The 18,740-nt window shown below is 35.7% G+C and overlaps 2 protein-coding genes across 2 annotated transcripts; one reads left to right on the top strand and one right to left on the bottom strand.

Moving 5' to 3' along the window:
• The first annotated feature begins 366 nt into the window (after positions 1–366).
• Positions 367–5,238, top strand: LOC142610677 (leucine-rich repeat receptor-like protein kinase PXC2). Its single transcript, XM_075782559.1, has 2 exons — positions 367–2,708; positions 3,532–5,238. The coding sequence occupies exons 1-2, from the start codon at positions 1,252–1,254 to the stop codon at positions 4,973–4,975; spliced, it is 2,901 nt and encodes a 966-aa protein (XP_075638674.1). The 5' UTR covers positions 367–1,251; the 3' UTR covers positions 4,976–5,238.
• A 3,648-nt stretch (positions 5,239–8,886) lies between these two features.
• LOC142610703 (uncharacterized) lies at positions 8,887–18,491 on the bottom strand. The gene is made up of 4 exons (XM_075782608.1): positions 17,981–18,491; positions 17,585–17,864; positions 10,164–10,279; positions 8,887–9,627 (listed from the first exon to the last, which is right to left on the bottom strand). Exons 1-4 carry the CDS (start codon positions 18,104–18,106, stop codon positions 9,175–9,177), a joined length of 975 nt encoding a protein of 324 aa, XP_075638723.1. The 5' UTR covers positions 18,107–18,491; the 3' UTR covers positions 8,887–9,174.
• Between the last annotated feature and the right edge of the window lie 249 nt (positions 18,492–18,740).

Raw genomic sequence — 18,740 nt, 5'->3', positions numbered from 1 at the left:
AAATTCCAAAACTTTGTCAACTCAATTATTGTGGTTCTTTTAAAGACATAAAATAAAAAATTATGAAAATTATTGTTTAAAACTAAAAAGTATTTTTTAAAACATTACTCAAATGTCAAGAGTTTATAATTCAACTGAAACATCCTAATATTTTTAAGGAAAATATCCATGGATCTCCGATCTTCAAATTTGCAAGTTTGGAGTTTTATTAATTAAAAAAAAAAAAAAAAAAAAAAAACACGTGAGATGGTAAAGTAATGGGAAAACCAGCATGGATGACACGTCGGATACTGGTTTGACCAAGAAAAAGAGTCCCAGGAGGGAGGCCGCCTAAAAAAGACAACCTGAAAAGACTGTTACACCCTTCTCTCTCTTTCTTTCTCTCTCTCTCTCTCTCTCTCTCTCTCTCTCTCTCTGTTTTCGGCGTTAAAACCAGCTTTAAATGCGTCTGCTTTGCCTTTATCAGTCTCCTCCGAAGAACAAGACTTTTATTATTCTCTCTCTCTCTCTCTCTCTCTCACTAGGGTTCCCAAAATCCTATCTCTCTTTCTCTCTCTCTCTCTCTGAAAGCGCTTTTACGGCGAACTTTTCGGGTCCATTCACTGACACGTGTCAGCTTCCGGCACCATTTCCGGCGCAACCTCTGTAACTCCAAACACAAACCTTTTCAGTCCTCAAATCTTCGATTCTTTTAATCAAAGTTCTATTTTTTTATTTGTTGGGTTTGTTTTTTCTAATTGATTTGAGCTTTTGTTATGGTTGTATAATATTTTTTAATATACAGTGTGAATTTTACTTGTATTATACACTGTTATTATAGTATTTCTGCTTTTTTTTTTTTTTTTTGGTTTACTTTGCTTTATAAAAAGAAGGAAAAAAAAAAGTAAGTGAATTTTGAACTATACGAAGTGAAAGAGGAAAGTGGGTCTTGTTGTTGTTGTTTGTTGAGGATTCCTTTGCTTTGTTTTTTAGTACAACATTGCCTTAATGCAATTTGCGAAGTGCTTGCTTTCTCTGTTTTGTTCTTTTTTGAGCTTCTAATAAGATTTGGAGATACATAGATAATCTGTAACTCTTTCACACTCTGTTTGTTTGTCCATATTGAGCTTCATTTTGTTGTCTTAGGAACTTTCCTCTCTCTCTGTGCGAAACAGAAAATTTCACTCTTATTTCCATTTTGAGCCTTCCCAAAATGACATTTCTTGTTAGTTTTATTTGAATTCTTCTGTGTGAGCCTTTTGGTATTTGAAAATGCTATACAAGCTAGTAGTCCTCTTTGTTGTTTTAGCTCCAGCTATAGTTCATTGTTTAGACCCAGCTTTCAACGATGACGTTTTGGGTTTGATTATGTTCAAGGCTGGAATTCAAGACCCAAAGTCCAAACTAACATCGTGGAACGAAGATGCTAGTAGTCCTTGCAATTGGGTCGGAGTCAAATGTGATCCTAAAACTAACCGGGTCACTGAACTCGTCCTCGACGGGTTTTCGCTATCCGGGCACATTGACCGTGGCCTCCTGAGGCTGCAATTCCTTCAAATTCTGTCACTTTCCAATAACAACTTCACAGGGACTATAAACCCTGATCTTGCTCACCTTGGAACCTTACAAGTTGTTAACTTTAGTGAGAATAAGCTTTCTGGAGATATCCCAGATGGCTTTTTTCAACAATGTGGGTCATTGAAAGTGGTTTCATTTGCTAGGAACAATCTCACAGGAAATATTCCTGATTCTTTGAGCTCATGCTCCACATTGGTTTCGGTTAACTTTTCATCTAATAGGATTTTGGGGAAATTGCCCTCTGGATTATGGTATTTGAGGGGGCTCCAGGCTCTTGATTTGTCAGATAATTTGTTAGAGGGAGTAGTTCCTGAAGGAATTGAAGGCTTGTATGATTTGAGAGCTATAAATTTGAGCTCAAACCGGTTCTCTGGAAAGCTTCCCTGGGATATTGGAGGTTGTTTTCTTCTGAAATTGGTTGATTTTAGTGACAATTTCCTTTCTGAGAGTCTTCCAGAGTCAATGCGGAGACTTAGTTCATGTACTTCTCTGAGTTTGAGTGGAAATTCATTCACAGGAGAAATTCCGAACTGGATTGGAGAATTGAGAGACCTTGAGATTTTGGATCTTTCAGCGAATAACTTTTCGGGTCAGATTCCAAATTCAATAGGAAATCTTCCATTATTAAAAAATCTAAATTTATCTTTGAACCAGTTTACAGGGAACTTGCCAGAGTCAATGACAAATTGTGTTAGCCTCTTGGCTGTTGATGTTAGCCATAATCAGTTGGCAGGCAGTATTCCTTCATGGTTCTTTAAGCCGAGTGTACAAAGTGTTTCACTTTCTGGAAAGAGAGTTGGTGAAAGTCCGGAATATTCTTCACTCACATCAGTAGCAGCATCTCATCAAGGTCTTCAGGTCTTGGATATATCTTCAAACGCATTCTCTGGTGAAATTCCAGCTAACATTGGTGTGCTTAGTACCTTGCTGTTCTTAAATATGTCCAGGAATCGTCTTTTTGGTTCTATACCTGCCAGCATAGGTGAATTGAAGTCTACATATGTTCTTGATTTGAGCGACAATCGGCTTAATGGAAGCATTCCATCTGCAGTTGGAGGAGCAGTTTCACTCAAGGAACTGAAGCTGCAGAAGAACTTTTTAACAGGGAAAATTCCTACCGAAATTGAGAAGTGCTCATCCCTAACATCTTTGTAAGCTCTCTTTCTGTCTCTTTTTTTTTTTTGGTTTGCTTTGCTATTTCATTAATTTATTAAGAATCTTTGGAGCTATGTGAATAATGTGAAAACTTAAGGTTGTAGATTACTTCAGATTTGATGCCCTCTATATCCTTGATAACAATTTATGGTCAAAAACAATTTAACCTGTCCATAATTTCTGCTTAAGCATTGATTGGCTGGCATATCTGACTGGAGGAAAGATTAATTTGGATAAGCATTTTTCTGTCTTCCATCTGATGCTTTTTAAGGTTATCCAGTGGATTTTCTGACTTGATGAGGTAGTAAAACTGAAAATGGTTTTTGAATGTCATTTTTTTGTTTTTGCTTTCTCGGCTTTCTCTCTCTTTTGGATGCCTTTGTCTAAGTTAGTGTGAATTGGCGTTCTACACTTCTACTTATGCACTGTGGACAAAGTCTAATTATTTTTAGTAGTCCTAATTAGATCTCTCAGTAAGTAGTAACTAGCAAGCATGAAGTCTGAGCAGTAGTACTTGATTGAGAACATGTTTTTTGACTCAAGGAATTTTGTTTTAATTATTTGAATAGGGTTCTTTACTTTTACACTACAATCTTACCTTATAAAGAAAAAATAATAATAATGTCTACATATCGTTTTAACCATAGATGAAAATATGGACTTTGTGTTCTTGAGCTTAATTGTCTTTGGTCTAGTATTCTACTGTTTACCTTTTTTGTTGTGGTTACATTAAGATCATTCTGTATTTTCAAAATAAGCCAAAGAAACTACATTGTTCTAATAGCTTTTCCTTTTGTTCTAATTGGTCAACTTATGCAGGATCCTATATCAGAACAACCTCACTGGCCCAATCCCTTCAGCCGTTGCAAACCTCACCAATCTTGAATATGTAGATTTATCTTTGAATCAACTCTCTGGAAGCTTACCGAAAGAGCTGACAAATCTTACCCAACTGGTCTCTTTTAATATTTCCCACAACCACCTTCAAGGTGAGCTACCAGTGGGGGGCTTCTTCAACACTATCTCTCCCTCATCTGTTTTTGGTAATCCATCCCTATGTGGTTCTGTTGTTAATCGCTCCTGCCCTTCTGTCCATCCTAAACCTCTTGTCCTTAACCCTAATTCTTCCGATTCCTCGCCTGGCAGTTCTTCCTCTCAGAATCATCACAAAATATTACTCAGTATCTCTGCTCTCATTGCCATTGGTGCAGCTGTATTCATAGCCCTCGGTGTAGTAGCTGTTACTGTTCTCAATATCCGTGTGAGGTCTTCAATGTCACATTCTGCTGCTCCACTTGCATTATCTGGAGGGGAAGATTACAGTTGTTCCCCCATTAATGATCCAAACTATGGCAAGCTTGTCATGTTTTCGGGTGACGCTGACTTTGTCGCTGGGGCTCATGCACTGCTCAACAAGGACTGTGAACTTGGTCGTGGTGGATTTGGAGTTGTTTACAGAACAGTCCTTCGTGATGGGCGTTCAGTTGCAATCAAGAAACTAACCATCTCAGGTTTAATCAAGTCCCAAGAAGAATTTGATAGGGAAGTGAAGAAACTTGGGAAGATCAGGCACCATAATCTTGTGGCCCTTGAAGGGTACTACTGGACTCCATCATTGCAACTACTTATTTATGAATACATCTCCAGTGGGAGTTTGTATAAGCATCTCCATGATGGACACAACGGAAACTGCCTCTCTTGGCGACAGAGATTCCACATTGTTCTTGGGATGGCAAAAGGGTTGGCCCATTTGCACCAAATGAATATTATTCATTACAATCTAAAATCAACAAATGTTCTGATAGACAGCTCTGGTGAGCCAAAAGTAGGAGACTTTGGCCTTGCAAGGCTATTGCCAATGTTAGACCGTTGTGTTTTGAGCAGCAAAATCCAGAGTGCTCTTGGGTACATGGCTCCTGAATTTGCTTGTCGAACTGTGAAAATTACTGAGAAATGTGATGTGTATGGGTTTGGGGTATTGGTTTTGGAGGTGGTGACAGGGAAAAGACCTGTGGAGTATATGGAGGATGATGTGGTGGTGCTTTGTGACATGGTGAGAGAGGCATTGGAGGAAGGGAAGGTGGAGGATTGTGTTGATGGGAGGCTCCGGCGTAATTTTCCAGCAGAGGAGGCAATTCCAGTGATAAAGCTTGGTTTAATTTGTGCTTCTCAGGTTCCATCAAACAGACCGGACATGAGTGAGGTGGTTAATATTCTGGAGCTCATCCAGTGCCCTTCAGAAGGCCAGGAAGAATTAGAGTGATTCTAAGTTATAGAGATTGAGAAAATGCAACATATAATGTATTTTCCGGTGAAAATAAATCCGGTATGTTTGTTTGTTTGTTTTGAGCAATAGAAGAAAAAAAAAAGGAAAAAGATTGTTGAAGGTCCTGTTCTTCACAATCTTTGTTTGTTATTGTAATTTTGTTTGTGTTCTTTTATTAATTTTATTCAGTTGTAATGTCGGATTCCTTTTCACCGGTTTGATATGGAAATGAGGCACATTATATATTTGTTAAGATGATACTTCTTGAGTATAGTCTATAGATTACATGGACTAAATCTGTCCTTTGTTATATGCAGTTGGAGGAACTTCACATCTTCTTTAATCCAAGTCCAAATAACCCTTGTTGCTAATTACCCACATCTGGCCTCTGGTGGGAGCAATATTGATTTCATGCATTGGATTTTTGCATTTTCCTTTTCAGTGTGTCTCACAGTCATAGAAGGAGGAGGCATATATACATTGTCTGAGATACATTCTTATTGGTGAGGGGTATGTTTTGAAGGATCCGGTATCTAAGTTTAGATATATGCATATGATTTGAAAATTTGAAGTTAAATTAATGAGTATAGAAATTTAATACTATAATTACTTATCTCAAAAATGAAAATAAGGAAAAAGGGAAAAAATGTCTTCTGCCATCCAATGCAGAACCATTTTTTATTTGGGGGGAAGTATGCAAAAAGCAATTTTGATTCTTAAATAATCAAAAGAGATAGATTTTTTTTTTTTTGGGTAATCTATAATCAAAAGAGATGATAACATAATGGAGTGAATGGCTCAAGAGTGAGGGTAAAAAGATAAAGCAAGGACAAGAATTAAAAAAGAGTATGATGCTAACATATGCATGCTGTTGAAACAAAAGCAGTGTCTTGCTTTTTTATCTGCACTTTAATCTTGAACCCCCCCATTTTCCCTTAGCTTTATACGTATGTCCTGCACCCTCTGGCCAAACATGGTGGAGGATTTCTTGCAATTTAAAATGATATCTACCATGCGCATGTTGTACAAGCCCACTGATGCTAATTATATATGTAAGCCAAAGCACTCCCTCAAAGTTGGATCATACGGTGTTGTCTCTTTGTTATCATAAATCTTAAATACTCAGTTATGTTTAATAATTAAGGCTTACATTTGAAGTATGCTAATTTATATGAGCTGTGTTGGAACCCAAGGGAACCTAATGAAAATGGCTTTCAACATCATGAAAGCACATCACATGGGGGTCCTCAAAAGCACTACTTATAAACTTTTTGAATGCTAATTTATCTAGTGCTCGACAAATCAATCATACCATGTCCAACAATAAGCTAGGTTTCTTTTCATGCTATTGATTGCTTATGACTTATGAGTTATGGTCTGGTGGAGAAAGAGAAAACAAAAAATAAACAGTAACTCAGAATTAGTGTTTGGTGGTAGTTGATTCATAATCACGTCGTATAAAATTCTGAACTGAAGGATTTATTAGTATCAAGATAGTGGAAAGTCCTTTAATACTACTTTTGTTAAAAGTATTGTTAAAGCATATATTATTCATGCTTAAGATTACAGAGAGCCAAGTCTAAGCAATGTAAGATGTAACAGACAAGTATAATTACTCCAACACAACATATAATTCATTTGATATCTACCATGGTTAAAATAACAGCAAATAATAATAATAATAATAATTTTGTTTTGAGAAGAAGCAAAAAATAATCTGAAGGCTGTTGTTGTGACGAAAAATAAAAGCAAAAGAAATGGTTAAATTACAGATTAAACCATTTAATTTTAACATGTTTTCAATTTAATCCATTAAGCTTCTTTTTCCTTTTTTCTTTCAATCCTTTACTTCCATTCCTTTCCAATCTAGTCCTTCCGTCCATCTCCATCCAATCCGCAATGTAGCCATTCCGTTCTCCTATGTCCAATCCATCTAAAAAAAGATGCCGTTTGGGAAAGTGAATAATACTAAGGATAATGACAAGATTGGACGGAATTGTTAAATTGAAACATATCAAAATTGAAGAACTGAATTAAAGAAAATCAAGGTTAAATGGTGTAATTGTAATTTAACCCAAAGAAAACGACATATAAGATTTGCCGTCCTAAGAAAGAATGACAATTAAATGGTTGCCAATTCTAGGGAGAGAACAAAAAAAAAAAATGACATCTAATAATTTGCAGTCTACAGGAGTATAAATCATCTCATGGGCAACTATTTTTCTGTTTTTGCCGCTGGTTGGCCTGCCAATTGGATGTACAAAATAATCCAGAACAGTGATATTCATGATATGCTATTATGCTGATTCTAAAACCTTTCTTTTTCTATCAATCAAAATCGGTTTATCTTTCCTATCAATCAAAATCGTGTTATCTAATAGCTTCGTATTTTCAGAAGATTTTCTTCTCTTACAAATTCACAATCTAATTTAGGTGAACAAGAAGAGTGCTGTCAGTGGTAGGCCTTAATAGTTTGTTACCTAAATATTATTGTGAAATTTTGTACTCATCACTATTCCTTCCCTTTTCTAAGAAAGGTGGTTTTGGTTTCGGACTGAAGTGGATCAAATGGACCAAAGTGTAACGGAATCAAAGGTGTTGATTGAAGTAGGCCGAAATACAAAATGGGCCAAATGGATTGATGTAGACCAAAACGAAATGAATGGATTGAATTGGACCAAAATGCTAAGTTGATGTGGCTCAACAGGAGCGTAGAAAAAATAAATGTTAGGTTTTAGCTTTTACCTTTTAAATATTAAATATAGATATACTATTATTGTTATTATTATTATTATTATTAGTATTATTAGTAGGGTCATGTTACCGGTTGCCTTTAAGGTAATGGTTAATAATCCATTTTAAGAAAGTTTTGACACAACTTTTATAGGAAATGAAAAAAACTGTCAAAATATTAATTGTTTTTTTTTCTTTTCTTATAAAAATTTTCTTTAAATGGATTATTAACAAAATATCTCGCTAAGTGATTGAATTTTATTTTTTACAAAAATAAAAGGATAATATGTTATTCTCATAGTTTTTTTTTTCTCATGTTGGTTACTTAAACAAACGATGTTAGATAGTGTTCAAGAGTTATTGGTATATGGTGTAATATATTTTTGATTTCAAGAGTTATTGGTATAATATATTTTCGATTTTAAGGAATGTTTATGTTTAAAAGTTTGCGACTAGTACAACAGGACATTGAACCTAAGTTGTACTCTTCGTTTAGAGTGAAACAAAGAATAGGGTAACAAGCATTACTTCCTCAAACCTCAAGAAAAGTCATTATCATTTTGATAGGGGGAAGAAAAGCAAAGTTAACTTCTCATCAGAAAAACCTTCACGGATCTTCCTCGGCATAGCATGAGTAGCACGACCATATAGACCTTTTGTTCAGGTTCTTCAATCCTAGGGTATTGGACAAAAATCCTATGCACCCATTGCCTGAATAGTCGCATACTTGTATCTTTTTTGTTTCTGTAAAATATATTAGTAATTAGTCACAACAAGGTGAAGAGTCTTCAACTCTTTATACAAATCAGACTGGATGTATATTTATATCATAGGTGAATTCGTCCAATGTGACTGAAATCTTGAAACCAATCGGTGCACTACATGTAAGAATTAGTGATTAAAGCTTTATTATGCAACACCAAATACTAGAAGCTGCCAAATGCCAATAAAAACGTAAAATATAAGAGAATTCTTCATGTATTGGTAAATGCAGGCTCAGATTTTACAAGAATGAGCATAAGCATAATAAAAGGCAAAGTATCATTACTACAGAATTGCAGATCCTAAACCATCTTGGCATTTTGTAGGCATTTATGTCCATTCAATTCTACACCCCCAAAACAATAAAGACAAAAAGTACAGCTTTAAGCCTTTAAGTGCAAAAAAGGGTAAGAAATATGTAAATCCTGTGCTTCAATAAAAAAATAAGATAAAATAAAACAAATTTTACAGACCTCATTTTGGGAACTAACTATTACGTGACAGTTGACAACTATCAACAGAAGCAAGCTTTTTGATCCAGAAAAAAACAAGTGAGAAAATTTTATATTCAATTTCTCAGTTATACTATTTGTTGTACATTGAGTTTGTGTTTTTGTCTTAATCTTTTGGTCCACCCTCTGCTACCTCACCTACCTTCAAGCAAAAATTCTCTTCTCTGACCCTTTTTGGCTGTCAAATAACTAATCGTTCCAGTCATTTTCCCACCCATCTTTATTTGAAGATCTGGAAGTGAGGCCATTTGCAGAAATGCTTCCTACATGCCGGCCTCCCGGTGACTTCACTGCATTATCTTCATCCCAATCATCATCCCAACCCTCATCCCAACCTTCTGCTGTTTCCACATTGATAGCTGAGACAGATTCTTCTGGCAAACCCATTTCAAGTTCTTGATATGGGACTCCACCATGGGGACTCTTCTTCCGAAACTTGCAGCAAGCCCATGTCCCTCCAAAGACTAGCACTGTAAGAATCAAGAAGTAGGCACCATTGACTGGGGTGAACAGCTTGTCATAAGAAGGGAGAATAAAAATAGAGTTCCCTTCTCCAGGAGGGGTCACAGGAAGCACACATTCACCATGTCCAGTATCTAATATGATTTTGTAGCTTTTGTCATAAGTTAGCGGGACATTTATCTGAAAAACAAGCACAACAAACAAGGCAACTCTGTTTACAAAAGTCTAGTGTAGTTTTAAATAAATTGAATTAATTAGAAACAACTAGCATATGGAGGGAAGATCTAGGTCCAACAACAAGAATAAATTGAGATTTTTAACATTATTTAACTCAGCTGACCAAACAACCAGGATCCGTACTTGCAGATCTCAGCTAAAAAGTGCCAGAAAAGAACTATTTATCTATTAATCCTAATTTTTCCACCTCCATCCTGCATATCTTAGCAATAAGTTAAGGTAAAAGAATCAAAAGATAGGCAGTATTTCTGGTAATCACACTTCTCCAGAGTAATTATTACTCAAATAAGTATGTCATTAAGCAAATCTTTATTTCAAATTGTTCAAGAAAAAGAAAGAGAAGAAGATATTCCTGATGGCTAAAGCTTATATCCCAATATAACCTTTCAATTGAAATCTCATTCACAAATATACAAGTGTCATTACATTAGCAAGATTATAGATAATAACAGCGTAAATAAGAGAAATAAGAGCCATACCCTTTTACTTTGGTTTTTGGGTATTTCCAGCTCCTTAATAGCACCTTCCACGGTAAAATTCACTTTCAAAATGTTCTCTCCACCATTTTGGACTAGAACAACCAGTTCTTTGGACCCTGCTATGTGATGGAGAAATTAAATGAAGAACCTTTCATCTCTTCAAGAATATAAGGGATAGAAATGTATCAATAAAATCAAGCTCTAAATCCAGCGTCAATAAACAGCATATAAAACTGAGCAGTAAACTCTTCTCCCCTTTCTTAGATAAGTAAAACCTTGTTTTTTCATAGCTTAACCTTTAATGCTTTCAAGCTATAACTGAATAAATACTTTTTTTAATGGTAAGTTACATGGCATCCCATGGACCTGAACTCAAGACCTTACCCTTCACCTTGCTCTTACAAGGGAAGGAGATGCCATTTAAGTTAGAGCTCATTGACACTGTAACTGAATAAATATATAAAAAGAAACAGTAGATGAAGTTACTTTTAAAACTTGCTTAGCCGTTTTTTTCATTTCCCTCCTAAGATTTATTTGTTGTTAGGTGCAAGCCATGCAAGTAAATGACCTTTTTTATATAAATTATAAAATTTATTAAGCCAAGAAAGTCTCAGTACGCGAGATACACTGAGAGAACAAAATTCACAGAAAAGATGCAAGTCAATAAATTTGAAAAAAAAACTCTTACAAAAGATAATGTATATTATGTCCTATGTAAAACTGCAGGGAATGTATGTATCAGATTTTTCTTTTTGAAAATCTATCAGATTATATGGCTTTATAGAAGGTATGTAACAATGACACTTTCTTTTTTTTTTTGAAAGAATAAATTACACATCTTAAGTGCTCCAAATGAATCCATCAATTAAATAAGTATATTAGTAAGGGGAAAAAAACTTCAAATGAGCCATCAACACTGTCATCAATTAAACCTAGAGATATGCAGACTTTTAAAATAACTTCATGTATGACCACTCATTCTTGTGCATGTTAAAAACAGACAGGAAGAGCACTAAGGCACGGTTTGGTTGGGGTGATTTTAAAAGGGATGGAAAAGGGGAAAAGGATACTAGGAGAGAAAAGCCCACCAAAATCCTATCTCTCCAATTTGGAGAGATCGGAGTTGCGAAAATAGGGGAGGCGAGGGTTTTTTGAGAAATCATCAAAACTAACCCTCTCACCTACTGTGCGTTAACACTGCTTTTTTTCTTTTTTTTTTATGCTCACAAAATCCTCTCTCTCCAATTTGGAGAGATTTGAGTGAAAATAGGGGAGAGGGCTTTTGAAAAACATCAAAACTAACCCTCCCACCTACTGTGCATTATTGCTGCCACTTTTTTTTTTTGGGTTGAATCAAGCAGTGGTTTTTTTTTTGTCTGTCAATGTGTTTTTTAAATTTAAAAAAAAAAAAGCAGTGGTTTTTTTTAATTTGTCAACATGTTTTTTAAATCAAACAGTGGGTTTGGGTTTTGTTTTTTAAATCAAACAGTGGGTTTGGGTTTTGTTTTTAAATTAAATGGTGGCTTTCACTCTAATACAATATATATATATATATATATATATATATATATATATATATATATTAATGATTACAAAAAAATTATTTCTTATATTATGTGATAGGGGAGCATGGGAGTAAATTTATACAAACGACATTTTTTATCGTCCAACTTTTCTTCTAAACCAGACAAATGAGTTTTTTTCTCTCCACTTTTTCATGCTCCCAACCAAACACCATGAGAGAAAACTAAAATCTCTTCTATCCTTTCACTTTTCTATCCTCTCCCCATTTTCTATCCTCCTACTTTTCCATCCCCCAACCAAACGGATCCTAAAGCAAAAGTTCAGTATGAGAGGATGGTTTATGAAGTTTTGAAAGGTTGAAGAATAAAAATAGGGTTTCTCATAGGCTCAATTTTACAGCATTTTAGCTGCAATAACTCATGACCTCAAAGATGAAGGCTGAAGGGATTGAAAAATATAGCAAATGGTTTCATGGGCAGCTAACAGAAGTAGAATTTAAGGTTTTGATTCATTGACTGCTAAAAGGTTTGAAAAGATATGTGTGCAATGGTTTATGGGTATTCCACATATATAAAATTAAAATAGCTACTTATGATATAAACACACACAAAAGAAAAAAAGGAGTAAACTCTTCACAACCACTGTATCCTATAAATGATTCAAAAATCAGAATTAAACCCTGTTTAAAAACATATTCGGCAGTTAAACTTGCTTTTCATGAGCCTTTTGTAGTCTACATCAGCCTGTGTGTTTATTTAAAAGAACCATATAAACAAATACAAAAGAGCACAACTATATAATAAGCTTTCGCCTCATGTGGTTCAGATTAGGACATTGCTCAGTTGAGTTGTACAATTTAAGGCAATTTCTCTTTCAGTTTGTGATATATTTCTTTAGAAGTGGAAGTATATTAGAAGAGGGTGGAATGGTTTTGCACGGTTCATCCAATATGATGTTGGTGATGGTACTAGAGTCCAATTTTGGCATGACTTGTTGCAGGGTGAGGCTACTCATAAGGAAAGATATCCCGATTTATTTCTCATAGTGTGGAGTGGTGAAGCCATGGTGGCCGATTATGTAGAATTCTGAAATAACTGCTTTTTTTTGGAGTCCATTGTTCATCTGTGCCACACATGATTGACAAGTGGAATCTATTGCCCAGTTATTGGAGCATTTGTATGAGATAAACATTCGGCATGGGGAGGAAGACAAAGTGACATGGATCCCTTTGCAGATGTCAGAACCAAGGCTATCAACAGAAGAGTTATTATTACAACGTGTTTTTTTTTTTGGGGGGGGGGGGGTTGCATGTGTTGCCAAGGGTGGCTTTCTTTTCGTGATGTGCAGCACTAGGACAAATTCTTTTTTTTTTTTTGATAGGCAACAAAACAATTTTATTAAATAGAAAAAAGTAGTCATCCCAATACATTGGGGATGTACCATGGGGGCAAAAAACAAGAACCAAAATTACAATGATCAAGTAAAGTAGGAAGGGAAAAAACAAAAAAAAAGGCGACAAAACCACACTCCAAACAAGGAGAGTATGCAAGAAAAAAGACTTGATCTCTAGCAAAGACCTCTCACATCCCTCAAAGCATCTAACATTCCTTTCCCTCCAAATACACCACATCAAGCAATGCGGCACCAATCTCCAAAAATCTATATTGCGATGTTGCTTGAATTTACCTTGCCAACATTCAAACAACTCAAACACCTTTAATGGCATAACCCAATGAATTCCAAACAAACTGAACACCAAGGACCACAGCTCAGAAGCTATGGGGCAATGAAGCAAAAGATGATCCACTAACTCCCCACACCTCTTACACATATAGTACCAATCAAGGACAATAATACTCCTTTTGTGCAGCTTATCAGTAGTAAGAATCTTACCTAGAGTGGTTGACCATGAAAAGAAAGCCACCCTTGGAGGGACCTTCGATTGCCACACCAACCTCCAAGGGAAGGAAATAGTAGAAATGAAGAAAGAAAGATAGAAAACTCTAACCTCAGAACCTCTACTCTTTGTGGGCTTCCAACAAACCTTGCTAGGGCCAACCCCCCACACTTTCAAAGAGTAAACAATTGCCACAAACCGATCAAAAGAGTCTTCCTCTCAATCCTGCGGTGAATGACAAAATTGAAAGTTCCAATGAACCCTCCCACTAATCCAACACATAACCTCCGCCATAGAAGAATCCCTAGCCCTACAAAGACAGTAAAGATCTGGAAAAGCCTCTTTAAGGGTACAATCCCCACTCCACACATGGTTCCAAAACTTCACTCTACTACGGTATGATGTAGGTGATTCTAAGTGTGGTATAATTATGTTGGAGTGATGTTTTTGTGTGTAAAATTCATGGAGAGAGTGTGAATCATTAATTTCTAACATGTTGTGGCTAGGGAGTTGTGGTCTATGATCTTTTGCTCATTTGATGTATCCTAGGTCATGCCTCACTCTATGCTGGAGTTGTCTTCTAGGATGGGGAGGTTTGGTGGGAGAAGTTATGGGGGACTTGAGAATTCATCCCCTTGTGTCTCATGTGGTGTTTATGGAGAGAAAAGAATGCTTGTTGATTTGAACAGCAGGGGTTGAACTTGGCAAAGTTGTAATATTTATTGTACCAAGTCTTTATACGAATGGACTTCATTGTCTCTCATGTCCTCTATAGCAAGGTTCCTGGAGTATCTGAATTCTATGAGTCTTTGCTAAATCCTCTATAGTACTTTTTGTTTCTTTTTTTTTTTTTTTTTTTTTTTTGCAACTCTACGCTATGTACACTTTTTTTTTCTGCTAGCTCTGCACTAGCTTTATTTTCTAATTTTATTAATGAAACATTTACTTATAGATCTTTAAAATATATATATATATATATATATATATATATATATATAATATTTAGGTTTTATGCCAATGCAATCTATTGGAGTGGTCTCGTTGTTGGGGTTTCACTGAGTGTTCTTCTCTCTCTGAGTTTATGTCTTCCCTTAGCTTAGTTTCTTGACCTCTCTCTTGTTGTTGTGTTTTGTGTTCTATTTTCTCTTGTTCATCATCATAAACATCTTGTACTTCACATGTTTTTTCTCTTTAATATAAGATTTCTGATTACCTATCAAAAAAAAAAGTCTCACCTTTTCGAGGCACAATTATGCTTTTACAGAATTTTTAAAAACAAAATAAGGCAATAAAAATATGGACCCTCCAACTCCTCCCCCCCCCCCCCCCCTCTGGGGTTTTGACTCCATGTGGGCACTAGTCTCCCCTTTAAAACAAAAAAAAGTTTTTGTCCCAAAATTTTGGGGTATGCTATGGGTCCTCAATAGATTAGTTAGGGTCAGCCACGTGTATTCTTTTCCTCAATTTTATTCTAATTAAGTCATAGTCTATGTTACTTCCTTAATTCTTTCCTTAATTCTTTTTTGATAGGTAATAAAAGTTTCATTGATAAGAAAAGCACAATGTGTTTACAATAGTAAAGCTACTGCACTTGAAGTGAATACAAAGAAATCAAAAGGAATGTTACTTCCTTAATTGAAGTGTCCCTTTAAATTTTTTTTGATAAGTCCTTTTTTTATCACTTCTATTAATATTATCTTTGGTCTTCCTCTACCTTCTTTGGTTCACTCAATTTGGATCAACGCGCTCTTTCTTAACAATGCATTAATCACTCTTCTCTGAACATGACCAAACCATCTCAAGCGACTCTCCCTCATTTTTTTCATCAATTGGGACTACCCCTATTGATGACTACCTCTACAATATCAAAAATAATGTATGACTAACTTTTATTTTTCCTAATCAGTAAAAAATGCCATTCTAATGTATGACTAATGTTAACCTCAAGAAAGGTTTCTTGACCATAAAAACATTCATAATCAAATCCTAATTTAATATCTTGTACAACAACATGATTTGACGACCAAGTAACATTTGAACGAGGCCAAGAAATGATGTGGTTTGGTTGTTGGAGGAATTGTACAGCATAAAATTTAGGCCGGGAGAGGAAGACACTATGGTGTGGATTCCTTCATCTAGACTCGGTTTCCAAGTGAAGAGCTACTACAACACTCTTAGAGGCGGTGGAGTGGATTTCCCTTAAAAGAAAATATGGAAATATTGTGTCCCTTCTAGAGTAGCCTTCTTCTCTTGGTGTGCGGTATTGGGGAGGATTTTGACTGCTGAAACCTACAGAGGAAGGGGCCATTTATTGCTGAATGGTGCTAAATGTGTAAACATAGTGGGGAGGATAATAACCACTTGTTTCTTCATTGTGTCGTGGCTAGATTATTGGCATTATTGTGTGATGCCTTCTTCGGTGATGGAATTGTTAGAGTGTTGGCGATTTGGTGGGGGGAGGCAGAAGGGAGGTATGGCAGGCTGTTCCTTTATGCCTTTTATGGTGTATTTGGAGAGAATGTAACGCTCACTGCTTTGAGGGTCAATGGGAGGAGAGAGGAGAGAGGGGGGGGGGGGGGATTTGAACCTGGATGTCAATATATGAGCATATTTCACCACTTGTTTCTTTTTCCATGCAAGTATTAGACTTCATGGAATCCTTGCACATTACTTAGCTGTTTTTCTGTATCTTCTTTCCCTTTGCTTTTCTATCACTTTCTTCTGTACATAACTAGTGTATTGAAATTGCTTTCTTCTTTTAATAAAGTTATTTATTGATAAAAAATTAAAAAATAAAATAAAGATTTGAATAAGGCACTCTCCTATGAACAAAACACTTGCCTATAATCTCAATAACACTTATCATCCAAAAATAAATCCTACACCATAACCTTGCATAAAGGGATGGCTACCAACGCCTATAATCCCAATAACACGTAACATTCAAATCCAACACTCCTACAAATAAAACATTTTCCTATAATCTTAATTACATAAAATCAATAAGAAAATCCTATCTTCTTCTTTTTTTGACACGTAATTGTAATTTTTTTTTTTAAACATTAGATTATTTCATGCTCATGATGATGGGCGCATTGTAACATAAAAGAATTACAAAAGAATTATGCACAAAAGTTGAGAGTGATTCTGTGAAATCTAGAAGGGAATTGCTATTCCTAAGACCTCATTCTTGAGACCAGTGAAACAGAATTCGAATCAATAATGGTTCCAACTGAGCCTTTGATCTTTCTTTATCTACAAAAATACGATCATTTTGCTCTTTCCACAATAGCCACATCAAACATAGTCAAACAAAAGTTCCAAAACTTTGAAGAGTGCTTCCCAAACCAATTTTGAAACCCAAACAAGAGACCCGCCACCCACTGAATTCCAAAAGCTCCAAATACTAGACACCATAAAACATATGCTATACCTTTATCACAATAGTTCAAAAAATGATTTACAGTCTCTCCACTACACCAGCCCATGCAACACCATCCAACTAAAGAATGAGACCCTCTTCTACTATATTAGTATATTGTGCAACAACATGAAACACCCAATGCCAATAATCCCAATAACGCATAACATTCAAATAAACCACTCTCCCATACTACACTAGTATCTTCTGCAATGGTACGACACAACCACAACCACAACAACAACAACAAACCTTAATCCCAAGTTTTTGGGTTCAACTATGGATCCTTAACAGACTAGTAAGCATTGCCCACATGTATTCTTTTCCTACATTCTATTCTTAATAAGTCCTTTTTTATTACTTCTATTCTTTTTTCTTTTTCTTTTTTAATTCCCTCAGCTCGAATCAAAGCCTAAAATAACACACAACATTCTAGTACAAAATTATAAGATTGCAAAATATAAAATTGTTCCACAATCATACTAAGCAGTCAAAACATACAAATTATATTTTTGAATAAACTAATAAAGACATTATATGAATTATGAGACACAGCAATAATGTGGGAAAATACCGTACCAGGTTGAAAATCTTTGATGCAAGCAGTCATGTTCGGTTCGGCCCTGCATGTCCTATCCAACACATCACATTTGTCTTGCAAATCCTTCTTCTCCTCATGACCCTTTTCAACATTCGGGTCGGAGGGAGGACCCGAATCGCTATCTTTCTTACCCGAACCCTTATTCGGATCCACCTGCGGCGGCGGCGGAGGAGGCTCCGACTTCTTGTTATCGGATCCAGCAGCTGGTTTCGGATCCACTTTATTGTCCACAGGAACCGGACTCGGCGACGGCGAAACCTATATTTCAAAAAAACCGAAAACAAAAACAACAAAAACACTTTTTCTTCAACTATACTCTGATTTCTAAACCGAAAAAAAAAAAAAAAAAAATCAAAGAGAGAGAGAAAGATTACAGAAGCGGAATTGTTAGGAGCGGAACCGATTAACTTTCGAAACTTGAAGAGCAAGGAAGCATCGGAAACATCGGCAACAATCAGAAACAACAATAAAAACGTTGCCAGTAACGGATTTTTACCCATCACAGATTGACAACCTGTCCTTTTTTTGGAAACAAAGGACACTCAGAATTTATTCTAGGGTTTTGTTTCCATGAGAATCATAATAGGAAAAAGAAAGGGCGAAATGAAATGAATTTTTGTTTTTTGTTGTTGGTGGATTTTGAAAATTGATAAGATATAATAATACACACGAATCTAAAAGCTTAGAAAACAAGCAATAGAGTAAACGAGAATTTGACAATGAAAGTGAAAAAACAAAGGGGTTTTGGGAGATTGGGAATTTTGGTGTTTACGAGAGTTAAGAATTTTTGCAGATAGAGATTTGGATTGTCAAAGTCTTTGCTTCAGCCTGAGACAGAGAGAGAGTCGGAGTCTCCGAGTCTTTGTTTTTGTTTTTGTTTTTGGTGTGCGATTTGTGTCATGTGTCACGTTTATGGTGAACGTGGGCCGGGCTGATGTTTGATATTGGGTTGTTATTTTTGGTGGCAATTGATTTGATTTGAGCGGGAGGACCTAGAAATTGGGCCCTTATTTTGAAGGCATCGGCTGGTTGCTTACTTAACAAAAATGAGGCCCACTATGGGTCCATTAAGTGAACTCTTGCCATCTTTTGAGTACCTCAACTTAAAAAAAAAAAAAAAAAAAAAACTTAGGG

This window comes from Castanea sativa, chromosome 9 (assembly GCF_040712315.1).
Source record: "Castanea sativa cultivar Marrone di Chiusa Pesio chromosome 9, ASM4071231v1".
NCBI classification, from domain to species: domain Eukaryota; kingdom Viridiplantae; phylum Streptophyta; class Magnoliopsida; order Fagales; family Fagaceae; genus Castanea; species Castanea sativa.
Note: the sequence above shows the minus strand (reverse complement) of the source record. Positions and strands in the feature narration are given on the sequence as shown.

Excerpts from the sequence above, each read along its gene's own strand:
- LOC142610677 (XM_075782559.1), top strand. The coding sequence starts at position 1,252 with ATGCTATACAAGCTAGTAGTCCTCTTTGTTGTTTTAGCTCCAGCTATA. Across the intron at positions 2,709-3,531 it reads TGCTCATCCCTAACATCTTT|GATCCTATATCAGAACAACC; the intron begins GTAAGCTCTCTT and ends CAACTTATGCAG.
- LOC142610703 (XM_075782608.1), bottom strand. The coding sequence starts at position 18,106 with ATGGGTAAAAATCCGTTACTGGCAACGTTTTTATTGTTGTTTCTGATT. Across the intron at positions 10,280-17,584 it reads CATCAAAGATTTTCAACCTG|GGTCCAAAGAACTGGTTGTT; the intron begins GTACGGTATTTT and ends ATCACATAGCAG. Across the intron at positions 9,628-10,163 it reads CCAAAAACCAAAGTAAAAGG|ATAAATGTCCCGCTAACTTA; the intron begins GTATGGCTCTTA and ends CTTGTTTTTCAG.